The 22,016-nt window shown below is 30.9% G+C and overlaps 2 protein-coding genes across 3 annotated transcripts in view; one reads left to right on the top strand and one right to left on the bottom strand.

Moving 5' to 3' along the window:
• Positions 1-9,540, bottom strand: part of LOC134727611 (centromere protein J-like) — a 33,170-nt gene extending 23,630 nt beyond the window's left edge. The window contains exons 1-6 of the mRNA XM_063591993.1: positions 9,434-9,540; positions 5,020-6,070; positions 4,459-4,656; positions 3,940-4,100; positions 2,044-2,265; positions 899-1,126 (exon numbers count right to left, since the gene is read on the bottom strand). Coding sequence (XP_063448063.1) covers positions 899-1,126; positions 2,044-2,265; positions 3,940-4,100; positions 4,459-4,656; positions 5,020-6,013 — 1,803 coding nt within the window. The 5' untranslated portion in view covers positions 6,014-6,070; positions 9,434-9,540. The remainder of the gene's footprint in view (positions 1-898; positions 1,127-2,043; positions 2,266-3,939; positions 4,101-4,458; positions 4,657-5,019; positions 6,071-9,433) is intronic.
• A 50-nt stretch (positions 9,541-9,590) lies between these two features.
• On the top strand, positions 9,591-20,064 carry LOC134680902 (uncharacterized). Of its 2 annotated transcripts, none has more exons than XM_063540193.1 (5): positions 9,591-9,659; positions 12,819-13,369; positions 17,063-17,177; positions 17,796-17,941; positions 18,726-20,063. In XM_063540193.1, the coding sequence occupies exons 2-5, from the start codon at positions 12,825-12,827 to the stop codon at positions 18,919-18,921; spliced, it is 1,002 nt and encodes a 333-aa protein (XP_063396263.1). In that variant the 5' UTR covers positions 9,591-9,659; positions 12,819-12,824; the 3' UTR covers positions 18,922-20,063. The 2 variants fall into 2 exon arrangements, with proteins under 2 accessions (XP_063396263.1, XP_063396262.1); XM_063540192.1 differs by lacking the exon at positions 9,591-9,659 and adding an exon at positions 12,457-12,577 and having other exon boundaries at positions 18,726-20,064.
• The last annotated feature ends 1,952 nt before the right edge of the window (positions 20,065-22,016 follow it).

Raw genomic sequence — 22,016 nt, forward strand, 5'->3', positions numbered from 1 at the left:
TAATGATTGAATACACCTTATTGCTGTTTGTCTGCAATTACTGGTAATGACAGTCGGTCCCATACAGTTATAAATAAATTTGGTGTATTTACTGTCTTCTGATTGGTTAAAAGTATTAGTTTTATTTTCAATGTTATCAATTTTTATGGAGACACTCCCATTCTGATGTTGTGTATTCATACGCCAAATTGTGTGTATTTTGTTATTGTTTTAATATAAATAGTATTAAAAGTTCTTTGAGCCTATTTTTTTCATAGAAATTTATTTATAATGAATGGCAATAATTTATTTTTACTTCACGGATTATTCAATGTGAAGAGTCAAAAATTAGTTTTATGGTTCAATAAAGTCAAAATAAATGAAAGCCATTCATAAAATAAAATAAGAGAAAATGTCTGACGCACAAGTCTAGGTTCAAGTGTCATGGATTCAAAAACAGCAATACTACGCCAATAGGTCTAAGTGTATCATATTGAAATTTCTAAGGGAAGTTTATCAAAGGTTTATCTAAATTTTGTACTTTTTAATTGCCATGACCAATATAAATGTGCAGCACATTTGGAATAGGAATTGCTTACTCTTCCAGATCACTAGCATATAACCCACATCTTTAGGCAGGATTTGTGTTACTCAGTCTTTAGTTATTTATTTTTCTCATTGTTTTTTGCAATAGTGTCATTGTTTTTATGCTTTGTTTTATATTATTTTTTTATTCTCCCTTTGCTACTCTATCATGTCTATGGTTTTTTTTCTTTCAACAAAGTAACTGGGATTCAATATCTAATAAATAATTTAAACATACCTTCATTTAACTAAACATGGACTGATCATTTGCACTACAATAAATTGGAACAAAAAACTGATTGCTATGGTAACAAACAAACAAATTATTGCTTACATCAAAATCCTCTTCCTCCTCTTCATCATCATCATCATCGTATTCTTCTTCCTGGTCAAGATTCTGCTCCTCTAACTGGACACTGTCCTCATCCTCGTGATAAACTTCTTGACCATCCATCATGTCCATTTGTCTTTGAGGCCTGAGGTGGTCAGTCTGACCTGATGACCGGAATGATTGGGTACCAAAACCTTCATCGTGCTCCAAATCTTCTGTTAAACTTTTCTTCTACAATGTAAAATGCATTATTTTTTAATTACTAATAGACATTTTGTGGAGTTGAAAAGTTGTTAAAAAAAATATATGTTTTTTTTTGTTATTTTGGGTTGTTGGGGTGCTATCTCACATTTATGCCCCATATTTATTTTCAATTCAAAACTAGAGGTCATTATACAAATATCTAAGAAGAACAAGACAGCAAAAAGCAAAACTTTACAAATTTTATTTTGTAATAACATAGCCTTATCATGCTTATGGAAATGGAAATATTTAGGAGATTATACTGATATATATGTAAATACTTTTATAGATGATAGGGTTCATATGTCTTAACAAGACAAATACTGCTCATTTCCTAAATGTCAATATTAAAATTTGAAATTAGTTTAAAGCAAATTGAATTAAAAATTTATCTAGGATATAATATAACTGTTTCTAAAATGAAGAAACCAGAATTTCCTTTTTCGTATAACAATTACCCGGACTCAACATCCTGTAGAGAACAAATCTTTTAAGGTCATACTAAAAGGACAGTACTGTCACCCTTTTACAGTCTTGTTTGAATAATGTCTGTAACAATTTTTTGTTTGGGGGTACATTTGAGTTGTGAAGTTTTTAATTTATCTACTCAGACAGACTAAATTTTAGTCTGCACAAATATCTTTTCAAACTACTAGTCCGAAGACATTTTCCTTACATGTCTAAACAAAGTTTTGCAAAAATTTACTTGTCCAATTAAAATTTTACTAGTCTGTGGCATCAGACTGGTGGCTAATGGGGCAGGTTTCTACTGAAATCCTGTATCCACTACTTAATACAGATGCTATGCAAATAGCATTCCTTTTCATCAAAATTCATGTTGTTTGTTTTGCATGTTATTGATTTTTCCCTAATTTTCATTTGGAAAATCTAACAGATTATCATACCATAGACATGTGCATGGTTGAAACTCTACTGACTGGTTTCCTGCTTGGTAGCTGTGGGATTTCCCCCACCTCAGAAGCAGAATCTGGTAACTGTCTGAATCCATCCTCTGTACACTGGCTCCCTACATGAGAATTGGTATCACTAAACAGGTCAGGATTGGTCTTGATCTCATCATTATCTTCATTCAGTGGCACATACATCACTGGGCATGGCAAGGCAGACTGAAAATAGATTTTATAAATTACAGGCATATTTTTTATTTAATAATTTTCTCATACCAGTATTTAGAAGTAATATCTTTATCATTTTTACTCCCAAAGTTACTTAAATGTGAAAAGGATAGGAAATAAGATTTCTATAGTGTCACCTATAAAGTATTTCACTGGGTTGTAAGTACACATATAAATAAAGGCAACAGTAGTATACCGCTGTTCATATATTTGTTTGGTCTTTTTTGTGAAGTGAACAGAAACATAAACATAGTCTTAATAGCCATCAAATGAAAAGCGAACTTTACCTTCAAATATGATTGTTCGTTTAACTATGAAAGCAAAAGTGATTTTTCAAATAATTCATGAAGATCTTAGACAACAGATTTTAGAAAAATATGACTAAATTTCCATGTTTGTCCTTTTATTTGACAATTGTGCTCAGATATTGATTCTTAAACTTCATTTTTTATATTGTTATTGCCTGTCAGATATCCCCGTGTTTTAACAGTGATAAATATTTGATCTTTATAATAAAATTAATTATTTCTTATGCAGCAAAAATACTGCAATCATATTGGTTGACTACCCTGGTGTAAATAACACCCCACCCTGGTTCACCCGGGGATAAATAAAATTTTGCCAAATTTTAAAATAAAATGATATTTTGCCAAAAAAAAAAAAAATATAATATTTTGCCAAAATAAAGAAAAAGAATAAATTAAGAAAATAAATAATAAGAAGAAAATGCTAAAAACTCAAAAGAACACAAAAATTTTCTGATTTTTTCCAAAAATAAAGTAAAAAAGTATTTTACAATTTGCAGCAGCATGGACATTGAAAAAATATTACGCTGGAAATTTTTCATTACCATTTTTACAATTTCAAAATGAGTAAAGGAATTGTTCATAAGAAATAAATTTGTTATCTATGTGTAATCAGGGGTGTACGGAATTTTACACCGTTGTTGAAAATTCATACACCCATTCGGCTGTGCCTCAGGGTGTATGAATTTTCAACAACGGTGTAAAATTCTGTACACCCCTGATTACATAGATGCCAACCCCCTTTTGACACAATCAGTAACAAACTATCAAAATTTCTGTATTTTTTAAAAGTTTTCAGTAATCATTCATAAATGTGCATTTACCAATAAAAATTGTTGCAAAGTGATGTGCACGAAATTTGTCGTTTAACATGTTGTCTGTAGTATGTATTCCATTCATTTATTGTTCAGATGTTCTCTCGACTAGTACATTTTCGTTTTGTCAAGGAGAAGTAGAGAAAGAGGGAAAGTTACTTCATTAATGCAAGTTTGCCTCTTCGGAAGTCAGTTAGTTACTCAACAATAGGTTGATAACTCTCGAGAAACCAGAAGCATTACATTGGCTTTTTCTAAATACAAGACCAGGACGGAAAAGTAATGATAAAAATCTGTGTTTTACAAAATTGAACGGCGATGATTGGTAATTCGTAACTATTCGACTTTGACCGTAATAGCATAGTTTTTATTGCAAAATCGGAAAAACTACGCAAAAATCGTAATGGTTGGCATCTATGTGATTACACCAAAATAACTAATATAATACAGTAGTTTTTGAAACATGTTTATTTTATTATATTTTTTGTTTTGTGTCTGTTGTTTACCAATGTATTATGATATGACAAAAATCAAACAAATCTGACCTGATTAGCATAGTCCACATAACTTTTTTGTGATTGATTGGCTTGCTGTGATTGGTGAGATTGCTGTGTCATGCTCATTGCTTTAGCCAATCCACTTCCTTGTGCCTTCTGTCTTTTGGGTGGTGTTCTTGTTTCACCTAAATCTGTATTTACCTGGCCTCCTGATGAAAGTTTTGAAAAAACTTTAATAAATGAAATATTCTTGCAAAAGGACTAATAACAAAATGTTAAACTTTAAATAAACAAGTATTATAAAGCTAAATTCAAAATACTATCAATTCTAAAGCATAAAAATATAAGGCTTAGTTTCAAAATAATTTGCTTCATCCATGCATGTAAAATAATTAGTGTTTCTGACATGTCATAATCAATAAATTTTGCACAGAAATTGTTCTGTCAAAATTAAAAATGCTCTTTTTTTTTAATTTTTTTTTTAAATAAAACCTATCATGTTTTTTTTCTTCTAAATGAACAAAACATTTCAAAAATTTCTAAATGTAAAGTATTTGAATTTCATACCCCACTGATTTTTGCGTTGTTTAGCTATAACAGAATGTACGTTTTGTTGTTCATATCTGAGTGACTCTAGTTGATCTTGCTGTTGCTTCATTAACATTTCTTGTTGTTGTATCTGTAACTGTCTAAGTTCTTTAAATCTATGTAACAACTTGCTTTGTTCCATGGCCTGCTGCTGTTCCAGTATGTCCATAGAGGTTTCTAAATTGGTATAAATAATTCTATCATTATTTCTTTATACATGTAATTACTTAATATATATCATGGCACATGTAATTGAGCAATACTAATAATTCTAAACTAACAGACGATGTATTTCAGTAAATAATATAAGAAACTACTCAAAAACTAGTGTACATAGTTTTATCATGTTTATGAACTCCTGTGTAAATTATAACTCAGTTCTAACCTTGGCTTAAATATATAAAAAAGATACGGAACAAAATGTGCTAACAAAATTTAAAAGCCATCAGTAAGGTTTTTTTCTTGTTGAAAAACTGACTATTATCATTATAAGTTATTTGTGTTTGGGTATTTTGCACACATTACGCAATTTACACATACCCATAGTTTTATTCATTTCTTCTTGGTTCTGTGAAGAATCAAAGTTTACAGCCTGCATAAACATATGAGGTGGTATATTGGCATTCATCAGAGGTACATTTTGTTGTAATCCAGTCATATTGTATCCTGTGGAATTCATTGTAGAAGTCATAGTTCTACCCATGGAATTCACTGATGGCATTCCTTGACCACCCATCAAATTACTCATTGTAGTCATTCCTTGACCACCCATGGACACAGGATTCGTTGTAGAAGTCAAAGTTCTTTCCATAGGATTCATTCCTTGACCACCCATCATATTATTCATTGAAGTCATTCCTTGACCACCCATCATATTATTCATTGAAGTCATTCCTTGACCACCCATGGATGATGAACTCATTGTAGAAGTCATAGTTCTAGCCATAGGATTCATTCCTTGACCACCCATTATATTATTCATTGAAGTCATTCCTTGACCACCCATGGATGCTGGATTCATTGTTGAAGTCATAGTTCTTCCCATAGAATTCATTCCTTGACCACCCATCATATTATTCATTGAGGTCATTCCTTGACCACCCATGGACACAAAATTCATATCTGATGCACCTGTATCCATTAAATTCATTACAGAAAAACCTCCTGACTGAGAAGTCATACTATTCGGAATCATATTTTGATGATTTCCTGAGTTTGAAGCAGCCATGGTTTGCATGTTTGAGTTGTGAGCAATACTGGCATTACTATAATGAGGACCATTTGGGTGAGATGAGATATTTTCACTAGATGATGCCAGGCCTACATTTTGACCATCTCTCTGTGATTGTAAATTTTGTCCGTTATTGTGAGGTACACTCTGTTTGTCATCAAACCCCATCTTCCCAGTCTGAGACATAATCATGTTTATATTTGGGGCTCCATTGAAGGCCATTGGACCATTTTTCTCTCGGTCTAGAACCACTCCAGATCTTGCAGTCCAAGCTGCAGAGTTTGGTCCAAAGTAATTGGCCATGTCTGTAAATTATGATGTTTTTCTTCTACATGATGTTCCAATGTACCTGTAGTAAACCTAAAATTAGAAGAAAAAAAACATATCATCCTATTACTACATTCAATCAGTCATGCACTCATTGATTTTTTAATTATGAATTTTATTTTATTTTTCTTCTTTTTTTTTTTGGAGTGGAGGGGGTGGGGGGTTATGAAAATGTATATATAACTTTTAATAATTTTGTTGATAAAGTTTCTCTAAATAAATGTACATAAATATTAGTTGTGTCTATACATGTATGTTCCAGACCATATGAGTATTTGGACCGTATGTGTACGGTCCGGACCGTATAAGTATACTCGTATATTCGTTGATAAAGTTTCTTTAAATACATGTATGTTCCAGACCATATGAGTATTTGGACTGTACGCGTACGGTCTGACCATATGCGTACGGCCGGACCGTATGAATATACACTAAAATTGAGAAAGGAAATGGTGAATATATATGTCAAAGCGACAACCACCCGACCATAGAGCAGACAACAGCCGAAGTATGGTCCAGTACGAGCTATCAATACATGTTAATTGATCATTTGGGTTTATTCTAAACAAATACATATCACAATCTTTTCTTTTTCGTTTTACAAATTGTTATTACTACAATAAGATGGATAAAATGAATTAACGAACAATTGAAATCCAATATTTGTTTAATTGTATCTGAATACTATTTTGGTACTCTCGCTTAAGGTGACACTTGCTACCACAAGTATAACGTACTATTTTTTTTCATTTACACGTTTGCAGTTCATGCATGTTCCGTTGCATTTGCATGTTTTGGTAAAGTTGCTAACTATTCTTAAAAAATATCCTCCCACATTATGTTTATTTCCCATAATTATCTTCAATTTCAGTGATAATGATTCAATTAATGTATTACAGATTGCATGCTAAGTACAAGAGATAAACTGATTTAATAAGCGTGAATTTTTTAAATAGTTAATAAATATATTTTTTTATTTCAATTACAATTGAACTTTTGTATATTAATTTGAGAGTTAAGTTATGTTGATCTGTTATACATGTTATATGCATTTGTATCTAATTAACTTGACCCACTTCTTATAATTAGCCAGACCGTACGCGCGTACGGTCCAAATATTTATGCAGTCTGGAACATATATACTTGATCAAAATCTTTACAGATTGAAAATTTAACTGTAAACATGGTAAATGACTTTAAATTCTTTGCTTCTCTCATTATAAATTGTATGGTTTGAAAAAGGTGATTATAAATTTTGATCAGGATCAAGGAGAATGTATCCTAAGGGAACAGGTACAAAAAGTATTCAGGCAAATAATCCCTGGAACTAGGCCGTAGACAACTAGGGTGATCCTGAATAAGGCTGGTAATGGGGTACCTTCCAGACTAAAAAACAGTAATTTTTTATGCAGTACTGTGAAATATGCACTGTTAAATGTGGTGCACACTAAAAAAACATGTGTAGCAAGTTACTTAACAGTGTGCACCACATTTTGTATGCTATTTCGTATAGACTGACAAAATAAATTGTGTTACAGTAATTTCTTTTATATTCTAATTCAAAATTTCATTTTAAACCAACGTAAATCATGAAAAACGTTGATGTCGTCATGGTCTATGATAGTCCCCAATTACGGTAGAAAAATTAATTTTAAAATAAATAAAAAAATTTTGGAAAATTTCTTGAATTTTTCAGTCTACTAAATGCTCATGAACTCAAAATCATTAACTTTTTTTTCAGATCTACTTCCTTTTCGTGTCTGCATCTGCGCATTTTTAATAATTGTTTGAAATGAAAAAACGTTAACTGATTACAGCGTTTCTTTGGTTACATTAAATATGACTTCATAACTTATGCTGAGTTCACACGTAATTCGAATTCGATTCGCATTAACTAATGCGAATCACTCAATTAGTTTAATTCGCATTCCAAACGTTAACGTCCTGATGTCAATTCTAATTCGAATTGGAATGCGCGTAAAATTCGTTTTACTGTCCTAACGATGTTAACTTTTAATTTGTATGAAAAAAAATGTATTTGTAATGCGAATTAGTTAATTCAAATTAGCAAATTTGAATCAATTCGAATTAAAAGAGAAGAGTGTGTGAACACGATTAGCAAAAATGATTACAACTGTAGCTAATTCGATTCGAATTAAAGGTACATGTGAAGAGGCATTAAATAACGTCATAACTAAATCCCTAACAACAGAACCAATATCAGAAACGTTACGGTATTTCTGTTTCTTTTGTCAACATGATTTAATTAAAAAAAAAAATACAAACTTAGTCCTCATTTACAGGTAATGCCTGTCTCATATTAAACAAAACAATGTCAGCCAATCAGAGGAGTGTTACAATTATAATCAGTTTGACGCTAACAGTACATTTGTAGTAGAAAATGATGTGTGACACCTGTCTGTAAAAGGTTTTTAAGTGTTGGTATTGGGAATGTTCGCCCTAATAACATGTTCGCCCTGGGTACGTTCGCCCTGAGTTCGTTCGCCCAGAGAGTCCGTTCGCCCTACTAAAAAAATTTTATTTTCAGGGCATTGAACTTGAATAAACTTATTCAGATATTTCTATAGTATATATTCTTGAAATTTATGGAAACAGGGAAATATTTAAAAGTTTATGGCTTGTTTAGGATCGTTAATTGTTCAATGACAAAATAATTCAGATCAGATACTTATTGTGATAATTGTCTTTTGATGGATTATTAATAAAAATCAAATGTTTTGTTTTCATAAGATATTCAGCTTAAAACACAATGATGTACGAACTGTAAATCATATGTATTTTACTGAAATACGTTGATTTACACGTTCATTTATTATTATACTCGGAGACTAGTCTCATACTGCATACATTCATGATTGACTGAAATTACAATTATTTTGTTATATTATTAGTATTCTACTCTGTAAATCAAAGGGAAAATGAAAAAATGATTACGGTAATGTAAATATTCTGTCATTTTTTTACAAACTTCAACATATTTTGTTCAAATACTTAAAATTATGTGACTAGACAACAAATAGAAAAAAATAAAAATCTGGGCGAATGGACCCTGGGCGAACAGGTAGTATGGTGAACGCGAATCAGGGCGAATGGACCCGGATTCCTTTCAACTGTTTAAGTTAGTACCCTCCTGAATCAAGGCCAGCTCAAGTAATTGATTAAAGGTATGCATTCATTTTGTATGCTGCATGTCAATATGTAATTTCAAAATGAGGTCATTACAAGTGAACGATTTAAATAGAATTTGTGAATTATTTGACACGGTGAACAGCGAACAGACAAGTCATTGCATGACATGGTCTTTGTTTTGTCCCTATCTGAAATTTGATCATTACAAAATGTATTTTGTTAGTTTCATTATTTTGGTCAATATACCATTGATGGTTTAAAGTTGACCATTTGATGAGGATTAACGACTTAAACTCAAAAACAGACAAGATATGTTTGTCAACAAGCCTGTTCTTATTTACCGGAAATGTAAACGATCTAGGTAGTTTAAAAGCTTGAATATGTATTTATAAAAAATGCTAAATCTAAAACGCTTCAAAGACTTTTTTTTAAGCAGACGGAATGGTATGTGTCGAGAGCTGCACATGAATAAGTATACTGACTTTAATTTACAATATATATCGATAACTTTATAATTCAGCATGCATGATATTCTCATTCATACTTTGATAACCCGCAACACTACAAAATATATGCGTAATATCCAGTTGGCTCAGTGAATACCACATTGAGTTCACTTGTGTCTATTCATTTATATAGATATTCGACCTTCCCATTGATAAAAACAAGTGCGTGTGGACTGGTATATACATGTATCTATCAGTTACAGTCATAATACATGTATACACTAAGAACTCCGATGTTCATGATGTTAATGTATAAATTAAAAATTTGGAAAACATTTTTGGTCACTAATTGGCACTTCACTCCTCAGTCATTTTGCTTTGCCATTACCTTTTGGCCTTGGTCTGTTGGTAGTCCAAATTATTATGACGTCTGGCATGGCTTTTTGATTTTTTTTCTGGGACGCCTTTCTACATTGAGGATATTCTGTATATCGTAGGAAGGTGTCCCAGAAAAAGACGTCTCAATTACTTGGAATAGTCTGTTGATTGTTTTGTTAGTCTATAGGTAGGCTTATATTGACACAGTTTCAGAGGTCTCTAAAAGGTACATGCATGCACACAGATAAGTTGGAAATATATTGGGGCCATTTCATGATGAAAATAAAAGTATATATAAAAAATATACATGTAGGTCACCTGATTTGATTTTTATACGACCGCAAACATTATTTGGGGATCGTATAATGGTATTATGTTGTCATCTGCGTCTTCATCATCTGCCTCGGAAGACAGATTGGTTTACTGTCATTACGGATAATTACTTTCGTTTCAGTTGATGGATCTCTATGAAATTTTTTAAGAACCTGGTTCATTACTACAAAATGAAAGTTGGGATAGATTTTGGGGATGCTGGTCCCAATCTTTAAGAAATTAGGGGCTGAAAAGGGGCCCAAAACAAGCATTTTTCTAGTTTGAGAATAATATATTGTGTATAATAAAATTGAGAAAGGAAATGGGGGATGTTTCAAAGCGACAACAACCCGACCATAGAGCAGACAATAGCCAAAGGCCACCAATGGGTCTTTAATGTAGCAAGAAACTCCCCCATCCGGAGGCTTCATTCAACTGGCCCCTTAAAAATATGTATACTAGTTCAGTGATAATGGACGTCATCAAGGATCCGGAATTTTTTTCACCTAATTTCGGTCATTTTCATACAACTTAAAAGTTGATGCCCCTTTTCAAAAAATGATTGTCAAAATCACATTACTGCATGAGACTCATTACTCGACTGTCATGTTCGTAGCATCAACAAACTTGTTTCACTGTTGCATCGCATTTACTTTATGATTTGTACTACCATTTTCCAAAAATCGTTTAAGAGCAATTAAGGGAAGGCAACAGTTTAAAAATAAAATGATTTTAATGACTCAAAACGATAATATTGTCAGTTATTGCTTACGTTTCCTTTGATTCTGAAGTCAAAATTCAAACTGGATGTACTGTGACAATACTAAAACAAACATTTCCGGACTCATTTCCGGGATTAGTTTTGTTTATCCAATTCACAAGAAAATCATCGTCTTTTTAATATTATACCTTTAATAGTGTAAGAATTTTAATTAAAATAGTTGCACTAGCATGACTAGCTATATTTAGGATGGAATTATTTTAAATTTACAATTAATTGTCTAAATCTGTGGAAGAGAATTTCAAGCATGCGTATTACATAGTAAACAAAGCACGTGTGTTAGAAGTAAAAAAACATTTTTTCTACATAAATTGAAGTTTTAATTAAATTTTAAATCATAATTGACAATTGTCTGACCTGTTGAGTAATTAAATAATGAAGACAGTTGGTATGGAATTTTTATTTCTTTATAATAATATTTTGAAGCTTGCGATTAATTGCCAGGTGTGAATTGAAAACACAGGTAAAGAGATTAGCAATCATTAGCCAATAGCTCCCCGAGGCATTAAGATAGTTATTAGGAGGGCCTGCAGGAATATAACACTTTATTGAAGTGGCAGTTTAATTACAGGAAGTCGATAACAAATCAAAAATATGTTCAAAATAGCGATTTTGAAAGTTGATCTCAACGAAATGACCGAAATTATTACGGTTGAAAAATAAAATTTGACCTAAATCCAAATTAAAAGTTTAGGACATTATAGTTTCAGTTTAGGACATGACTGGCAAATATGACTGTTTCCGGACCCTTGGACGTCATACTAAACCCAGAATTATACATGTAAGAAACTAAGATTAAAAATCATACAGGAATAACAAAGGTATTTCTCTTGCCTTGAAATTGTATCACAATGATTAATACCACAAGTAGAAGGTTGAGATTCATTCAAGGGGTTATGAGGTCAACAGTTTAGGAATTGGGGGGCCAAAAACAAGCATTTTTCCAGTTTCCAGATAGTAACTTGTGTGTAAGTGTATGAATCTCCGACATAATACCACAAGGTTCCATATAGCAAAGGGAAAGCTGGGATGAATTTTGTTCATAAAGTTGTAAAAGGGGGTCCAACTTTTTAAAGGGATTCACATTTTTTTCAAAATTTTTGATAAGTTTCAAGAAGAAATCTTCAATTGCACAGTATTGTACAATAGATTTGTAAGATCTTTGACCACACTTTCTTTGTGTCAGAAACCTATATAATGTCAAAAATTGGATCAAAATTCAAATTCATACAATCAATTTTAAATATTGTGTCCAAATTTTTCCAACTTAAAGGGTTCGACCTTTGCAGTCGTATCAGGTTGCAATTAGCAAAGCATTTTATTTGTGTTTTAATGTCACTTTTCGGCTATTTCGTGGCAACCAGTTGTTATTGGTGGAGAAGGCCAGAGTCCTGAGAGAAAACCATGACCTTCGATAGGAAATCTGGAGCACTTGAGTCCTGAGTTAATTAACAATTAAACCCCCTGATTTTGGTAGTGTTTATTTGGTCAAAGTTTAGTATACTAGTATTTTTTTGTTTTCTTATTTTTTTTCTATAGTGGTATCAGTTTCTCTTCTTTTAAAAGAACTCCTTCCTATCTTCTGATTTTTGACACTATCAGAATTAGTCAGCATTTACACATGTACATTGTACAATGTTGTATATCAAATGATAATGGCAACTAAATTTTTGGTTTAATTATAATATGTATAAGGTCTGATGTTTTATTTCAGAATGTGATGGCTGATTACCTGTTGTATGTTGTGATTGACAAGAGGATTCATGACTACTGGTTTTATTCACAAGAACTAGCTGATACTAATTTTGGACCTGAGGAGATAGGCGTTGCTCTCATTCTGAATACTTTCAACAGGCAAATTCATCCATGTCTGCTTAAGATTGTGCCAAACATTTATGGACCATGTGACTCCTCACATGTAAACAATACTTGTATAGATAACAATGTTGGTAAACACTATAAGTATAACGAAATCAACATTACTCCGGGAGTTTGCTGTGCTGTTGGAGCCACAGAGATTTGTCCAATTCTTAAAGCAACTGTCAAATTAGAAGCTCATTTTGCCTCATGTATTGCTTCAGAACTGAAATGGTCATATAAGTTTAGACGAAGATTTTTAAGGAGGCTGAAGAAGAGGCATTCATTTATTTATGATTATTATCCCAGTGATGGAGACTTCTCTGATATATTTGACGGATGTTTAGCAGTGCCTTTTGTCATTGAAATACAGCCAGTATATCCACCACAGAAAATAGATTATGCTTGGTAAGGATTTTTCATTCTAACATGACGTCCTTCAAACGCTTTGAGTACACACCCGTGGTAAAATATGAATATATTTCATGGGCTGTTCCCATTTTACCCCCACGTCATATGTTTTTTAATGAATGAGGAACTTGACGTCATAGAACGATGACGTCAGAATATATAAGCATTTTACGGGGAAATTCACGCTTGTGAATCCAAAAATCATCACAACAAGGAAACGTAAACAAACGATGCTTAAATGTGATATAAGCCTTTTTTTTATACATGTTAGACATATAAGTAAATTATCATTTAAATTCATCCAAAACTATCTAAATACGTTATTTTAAATAGTTAAAACATGTCACTAATTCAGTTTGTTCCGTTCTTTAACGTCAATTTAATAATGCGTTTATTTACCAGAACGGCAAATATTTGCCTCCACCTAGAGCGCTTTGATCCAAAATAATTGCAGTATTTGTCCTATTAGAATCGAAATAATTCATAGGGGCTTGAATATATCGTGATTTTACCACAGGTTATCCCTTTATGCCGATATTTTACCCCTGGCTAACGCTCAGGGTAAAATATAAATGGAATCAGAAAAAATGAGGCAAAAGTGTGACGAGCATGGTCAAAAATAAACATATTTTTTGGGGTTCAGGATTTGTCTCACCACCTTCACCATATCATTTATTTTATGAAACTTAAGTGTCCAGACAAAGCATTAAGACATTAAGAATAATTTTAACTTTTAATAACTAACAAAATCAGTAATTTGAACAAATACAACTAAACATATACACATGATTTACATCAATTAAGAATACATTAAAAGCATAAACATATTTCCTATTAATGCCAGGTTGATTAAGGAACATTTGGATACCAAATTCTCTATACATTATCGCCATCAATTTGAAAAAAATCCTGTTTTAGCACTTTATGTATGGCAGATTATGAATGACCTGGTTATAAAAGTTTAAATACAGAAAAAAATTACTTAAGAATATTAACAAAAACACCTTTCCATTAAAGACGCAACTTTTGGTAACAATCAGCAAAAAAAAATATACCAATATAGGCTACACTTTTAAAGTAATCATCTTTTTAGAAAAGCATCCATTTCTGGGATTTTGTCACACTCCTGACATATTTGACACATATCATATATATAAAAAAAATATATAATATGAATGCATTTATCACATGTTGGAAGAAAAGTATCAAAAACCAGCAGGCAATTCTATCGAAATTTCATGAAATTATTGAATATATAGAATATGTTCTCTTTTTTTTTTAATCAACATAAGGGTGGAATCAGAAAAAATGAAGATTTTAACATATTGGGGCATATTGTTTCCCCCATTATATTTAGGAAAGTAAATTAAATGTCAAACCAACAAGTTCAATACCAGCTAACTTGCAGCCAAATTTCATTTAGATATCTTGTACCAGCCAAAAGTTTTATTAAAAAAACATGTCAAATTTGTCAGGAGTGTGACGCTTTTTGTGTGACAGGATTTTTTTTTAATAATTTACATGTTGAGTAAAAATTGTTATGATGAATGCATGTATATGAAGATGGTTTATAATCATTCTTCAATACTAGGTTTTGTAGATTATAGATTGGTGTTATCATTGCACAAATATTATGTAAATAAATATACATTGTGAAAAGGTATGTACCAAAAATTAATATTGGCAAAATTTGATAATTTCTAAATTAAAGTGTTATGGTTGTATTTTAAAGGAGTATTTGTGTGTAAAACTGGTAAGTATTTATTGTATACATGTATAAGCTATCTATAAAAGGCTATACAGACATCCTGAGGTGCATAATTCACATATTGGATTAACTTCTATACAAGCACCCAAAAATGTCAGGAGTGTGACAACTGTCAAATTTATATAATGCTTTTCATCTTACATTGTTATTTATTTTTCAGAAGCACCTGTTCCATAGAGAAGAAAAACATTTAGTGCAGCTGTGATAATCTATATGTTGAATCTACACACTTGATTTTTAGATGTCAGGAGTGTGACACTTTTTTTATACATTCAATGACATATATTGTTTAAATTTTGTATTTACTAACCTTCTTCTATCAAAATTTTGACACCAAGTAACAATGGATCATTTTTTTTAATATGTAATTAAAATTTAAACAATGTCATTGAATGTATAAAAAAAGTGTCACACTCCTGACATCTAAAAATCAAGTGTGTAGATTCAACATATAGATTATCACAGCTGCAATAAATGTTTTTCTTCTCTATGGAACAGGTGCTTCTGAAAAATAAATAACAATGTAAGATGAAAAGCATTATATAAATTTGGTACATGTTTAAAGACAGTTGTCACACTCCTGACATTTTTGGGTGCTTGTATAGAAGTTAATCCAATATGTGAATTATGCACCTCAGGATGTCTGTATAGCCTTTTATGGATAGCTTATACATGTATACAATAAATACTTACCAGTTTTACACACAAATACTCCTTTAAAATACAACCATAACACTTTAAATTAGAAATTATCAAATTTTGCCAATATTAATTTTTGGTACATACCTTTTCACAATGTATATTTATTTACATAATATTTGTGCAATGATAACACCAATCTATAATCTACAAAACCTAGTATTGAAGAATGATTATAAACCATCTTCATATACATGCATTCATCATAATAATTTTTACTCAACATGTAAATTATTAAAAAAAAATCCTGTCACACAAAAAGCGTCACACTCCTGACAAATTTGACATGTTTTTTTAATAAAACTTTTGGCTGGTACAAGATATCTAAATGAAATTTGGCTGCAAGTTAGCTGGTATTGAACTTGTTGGTTTGACATTTAATTTACTTTCCTAAATATAATGGGGCAAACAATATGCCCCAATATGTTAAAATCTTCATTTTTTCTGATTCCACCCATTTGTCATAAAGTGCCAACCCGTGGTAAAATCACGATATATTCAAGCCCCCATGAATTATTTCTTAATTCTCCTATGATTCATTGCACATCTAGCACTTATACAACTTCTACACTATTTAAGGAAGAGACAGATTTCATTTAGCCACATCTCCTCTAGATCTGAAACCATAGAAAGTCAGAAATATTTGTGATATGACGTTTAAATGTACAGTGTTTTGTACTTCCCACATTCCCAAATTTGTCTTTGAACTATTTTTTTTCCACAGAAAACACCAATTTTTGAGAAAATAACACAATTTGGAAACCATTAACTATCCGTATCATATATACGCTTTTGCTCATGATCAGTTGACATGCTCGCTGCCTTCAAAATTTAAAAATTCTTTGTTTCAACACTTGCCCAATTGAACCACAATTTTGCGAGCATTGTCTAGTATGTACAACGTAACAGTATTGCCATGTTTCTGACCATGACACTTGCCAATGGAAATTATTTTTGATGAGATGCTTACCCTGTTGACAAACCTAAACAATACTTAAATACATAGATAAGATTAACAGAATAGGATTTCTTTGTGGCTCTCCAACTAATTTTTTATGGAAAATAATAATAGTGGTGTATCATATCATGACACAATTTCACATACTGGTCAATAATCAGAGTTACTGTATAAAACCTCAAAATACTAAACATTACTGTACTGTTGTTTATTTTCACAATTATTGAATTGATATTATCATATTTACATTCTATTTTTAACACAGGTATTACAGAATGCAGGGGTTGTTGATAAAGAAAATGCATTTAGAAGATGCCATGGCTTGGTTGTCTACATTAGGTGGTGCTTACTCTTCATTAGGGGACTATTTTGAATCTCATGTAAGTACTTATACAGGGACTATTGGTAAAGAGTCCATTTAGAAGATGCCATGGCTTGGTTGTCTACATTAGGTGGTGCTTACTCTTCATTAGGGGACTATTTTGAATCTCATGTAAGTACTTATACAGGGACTATTGGTAAAGAGTCCATTTAGAAGATGCCATGGCTTGGTTGTCTACATTAGGTGGTGCTTACTCTTCATTAGGGGACTATTTTGAATCTCATGTAAGTTCTTATACATGTAGTGGGTTTCTACTTTAGGGGACTAATTTTAATAACCTTGCAAACATTTATACCAACTCATACAAATATATGTATTTACAGTAGATAAAGGTATTCAGTTAAAAAAATGCAGATTGTATCTAATTGATAAAGTCAGAGATTCATAGTATTAAAAAAACACTTTTATCTCTAAAAAAAAAATGTTATCACTATTGATGAACTGAGATCTGTTTTGGCAATAATTATTATATTCAAATATGCATTTTTATCAAGGTAATACAATATTTAGTAAGATAGACCCTGTTTTATTAATTTGTATGCACATTTATTTATTTAAAATAATTTTGATATACCGGTAGTATGAAATATAATTATAGATGCATCTTTTTTTCCAGGCTGTCATTGCAGGAAAGATTTCATTTAAACAGATGGTAATTGCTATGGAGATGGCAGATCCAATTACAATATCTAGATGTAGACTTTTCTTTGCCCTCAGTCTGATGCAGCAAGGTCACTTCAAGGAGAGTAAATATATAATCAGGTAAGCTCATCCTTAACCTATATACTGTGGATTCATTATTATTTCTTGGATAACAATTTTCGTGGATTTCCTTCGGACAGGAATGCATTTAAATGTTAAACGAAATGTAAATTGGTATTGATTATATGCAGACTTTTGGGATACCACTAATTCAAATATCCAGGAAAGTGCAAGTTTTTCTCCATCCACGAAAATTAATACCCACGAAAATAAATGAATCCACAGTATTTAAGGTAGTTTGTTTCCAGATTATTTTTTAAGTAGAAAATTTAAAAAAAAAAAAGGAAAATATTATCAACATATTTTTTCCAGATAAGCACTTCTTGATCACTGAAGCCTCTAGTTTTAAAGTATGGGATTAGTGCTGCAAATAGAAGTTATAGAAGTTTCAAAAGCTTGTACAAATAATATTTATGTGGTATTATTTGTTTAACAGATTGAAGCAACCACATAAGGGGAGATAACTCAGATAATTTGATTAAATGCATAAAAATAATACTGTGACTCAATGGTTTTTTTTTCTTTTTTTAACCTCGGGAACTTTCTAGTTCGTTTTAATTATTTTAAAACTCAGTTATTAATTTTCATTCTTTTATCTATCTTATATTGTTTTTTACCTGTTAAATCTTAACAAAATGTGTCCATCTTTCACCCTATACATTGAAAGCAAGCTCAGTTACAGATTATTTTAATCATATTTCATCACAAAGCATGGGATAAACTATATTTTAGCAAATTATTATATAATCTGTATACTAATACTTTTCCCATTCTGTATTTACAGGAAACAGCTCAAGTTTGCCAAAAAAGTAGTCAAAGATGTGAAACTGATTGCTATGTGTCGTGGTCTATGGAATAAAGTTTGTTATGTAATGAACAATAACCAGGTTTTACCTCAGACCTCTAGTACTGACAGGAAAAGGAAGTCAAAACAATTGAACTTTGTGACGGATGCAAATTATGATGCAAAACTAAGATAGCTTATAGCTGCTTAGGAATATCCATTCAAACTTACATTACCCAGGAAAGGTATTTTTTAAAATGGGTTCACTTTAAGAATATCACTTACATGTTAAGTTTACACAAAAGTATTTGACACCCAAACCATGTTTAGAATTTGAAGTGCCTTACCTGGGTCTTATATATGTTTTTATTGAACAGCCCCATAATACTTAAATTGTCTTTTGTCTTCCGATATTGGCCACTAAATATAAACAACCAGTCAATATATTTTGTTAGTGACTCTCTCAATTTATTGCAAAATTTAAACAAGATGATTGATAGTTTCTAATTTATTTTGATCACCATTGATGCACTAAGACCTAAAAAATATACCTTTTCTTCCTCCAACATGTTTAGAGAGAAATAGCCAGTAGATAGGCATTTTTTCCTTTTTTTTCTGGTTTACTGTTTAAACAATATTTTATTCAAATAAATTGAATTGGATTGAGCAACAGGCATAGCCTATGTAATCCGTCTCCACAAAAGCTTAAAAGCCAAAAAATATTTGTTTGTCAATTTTGAAATATCTTAAGGGTAGGTAGCGTTAGCTACACATGTATTGATGTAAGTTTAACTGATGACTGCAAACAGTGAAATATTCACAAGTTTGTTCATGATGGCTGCATTGTTTTTTAATCACAGTTGTTTTTGAAGTATTAATGAAATCTCATCACTGTAATAGAAATTTAAGTCGAGAACAAAGTCTGCAGATTTATGAAGAACATGTCATTTTATTTATTAGAATTGCATATATCTCTTTTCAGTTTTCAGTTATATATTTATTTGATCTCAGAAATGATCTTAATAATATAAAAACATATAAAACATTATTCAAATTATTTATAGTAGCTAAGATTTTGAGTATTAGAAAAGTCTAAATATTTATTATTTGGCATGTTTTTTATTGATTCAGAATGATTTTTTCATGTTTATTATAAAATGAATCAAAATATATTTTAAAGATTTCAGTAAAGATCTTATTAACATTCAAGCTTAAGATTTCAAGAGAATCATCAAGAAATTGCAGCAATCAAAGTAGTTTTCACCATAAATTAATGGCATTAATTCTCATCACTTACAATTTTTCAAAAAAATTATTGTGGAGTCATTTCTGGTTGAATTTTAATGGACTTGCTAGTAATAGAAATAGAATTTTCACAGGACTGTTTGTTTGTTTGGTTATATCTTTGTTGTGACTCATTCAATAATATAACACATATTAACAAGTTTAAACCTTGAAAAATAAACAACAAGAATATTGAATAATAATTCCATAATAAAAATTAATTTATTAACACATTTCATCTTTTGAATTAAACATCATCTCAATCAACCAGGTAATAAAAGTAGTCAAGGTTGTTATAAAAAAACACGCTTATCATCATCTCTTTGTAATTTATTTAGTTCTTTAAATTGTTCATAAAAGTTCGATGTTCAGTAAAATGTATAAAGGATCTTTGGGAAACATGAAGACAGCTTGACAATTGAAGATAGTATTTTTCAGAGAAGACTTTCCTATTTTTTAATCTTAAAGGTTGTACATGTATGCCTGACTAGTCACATTGTAAAGAAGAGATTTGTACAAATACAAGAATTACCATTTATTTCAATAAAGTGTATAACAGTATACTGTTTATGTGTGTGTGTATATGGATTTGTAAGCATTGTTAAAAGCTTTTTTGCTGTAGTAAGCTTTCAGATAATTTATTTGTTTCTTTGCTCTATTTAAAAATATCATGGAAATGTTTGTATCTGATAAAAGGTGAACTCAATTTAAATTTGCTCTTGACCAATCATTCCCATTGTAAAAGGAATAAGCTTTTATTGTTGATAATTGATTAACTAATTTTTATGTTGAGACTTGTAGATTTTGACATTGGTCATACCTTTCTTACATATCTAGGCCTTGTATGTGATGGGGACGCTTAATTTTGTTCCTCTTTAACCGTACTTTTACAATACAGAGAGTCTGGGGACATGTATGTATTTAAAGAATGCCTCTCATCAACAGTAAAAGGAACAGTTTGTAGATTTAAACAAAAGAAATAGCAACATAAACTTTGTCCTATCAACAATTCTCCCTGTTTTTGTAGTATAAAAAGTTTATAAAACCCTTATTCACTCTTCTCTAACATACAAATTGTCTTTTATATGGAAGTGAAAAGCATTGACAATGTAGTTTGTAGATCATCACACTTTAGCATCAAACCATCACAGTTCAGAGTCCTACTTATCACTAGGATGATTGAACATGTATAAAAAAAAAATGGATTTTCTCCTCTTTGTCAGAAAATATCTCAGAAGTTCCATCACCCATATATAAGTGATGTATGATAAATGTCAAAAGTCCTGAAGTCTCAATTTGAGGTAAAATAATTAACCGCAATGAATGTCAAAGCAAAATTTTCACCATATTTCACATGCTTGTCTGTATTTAGATGAAGAAATTATCTGTCGCAGTGTAAAACCAATATGTGTCTTTTTTATTATAATCTAAGTGTTTTTGTTGAAGTGTTTGATTGTGTTGTTGACAATCTTGTTTGTTTTGCAGGAAGTAATATTTTTGTATGTAATCAAAACTAATGGACCATACGTATGTACCCTGTATCTTATTTAGGTCAACTTTGAAGGAGCGATGTCTTTGTTTTTTGTCAAGTTGTGGTAGGAATTTTGTGTCTTGAACTAATAAATCGTATTCTTTCTTTTCCATTTTTTTGGTTGATATCAATTGAAAGCAAGTAATTTCACATATTTATCAGATATTTATTGTTTTATAAAGTTGTGATCCAAACCTAAAAGTGTACTGTAAAAAAATAAACTTAATCATTACATTTCAACCTAAGAGGGTGGAGATATATAGAAATTTGTATATTTTTTGGTTTACTTTTTAGAGTTTTTGTGCAGAAACTGTTTGCCTCTTTGATATTATTAGCTTTATAAATTTAACAATTGAATACCAAACTAACAAATACGAAAGAAAAAATCTGCCTGTTTGAGGAGCAGATAGTTAAAAACTGCATATTGAAATATAACTTTAAAGTGTTTTATGATAAGGGGAGAAAACGTGAATTTG

The sequence above is a fragment of the Mytilus trossulus genome, chromosome 8 (genome assembly GCF_036588685.1).
Source record: "Mytilus trossulus isolate FHL-02 chromosome 8, PNRI_Mtr1.1.1.hap1, whole genome shotgun sequence".
In the NCBI taxonomy this organism is placed as follows: domain Eukaryota; kingdom Metazoa; phylum Mollusca; class Bivalvia; order Mytilida; family Mytilidae; genus Mytilus; species Mytilus trossulus.

Excerpts from the sequence above, each read along its gene's own strand:
- LOC134680902 (XM_063540193.1), top strand. The coding sequence starts at position 12,825 with ATGGCTGATTACCTGTTGTATGTTGTGATTGACAAGAGGATTCATGAC. Across the intron at positions 17,178-17,795 it reads GGGACTATTTTGAATCTCAT|GCTGTCATTGCAGGAAAGAT; the intron begins GTAAGTACTTAT and ends CTTTTTTTCCAG. Across the intron at positions 17,942-18,725 it reads GAGAGTAAATATATAATCAG|GAAACAGCTCAAGTTTGCCA; the intron begins GTAAGCTCATCC and ends CTGTATTTACAG.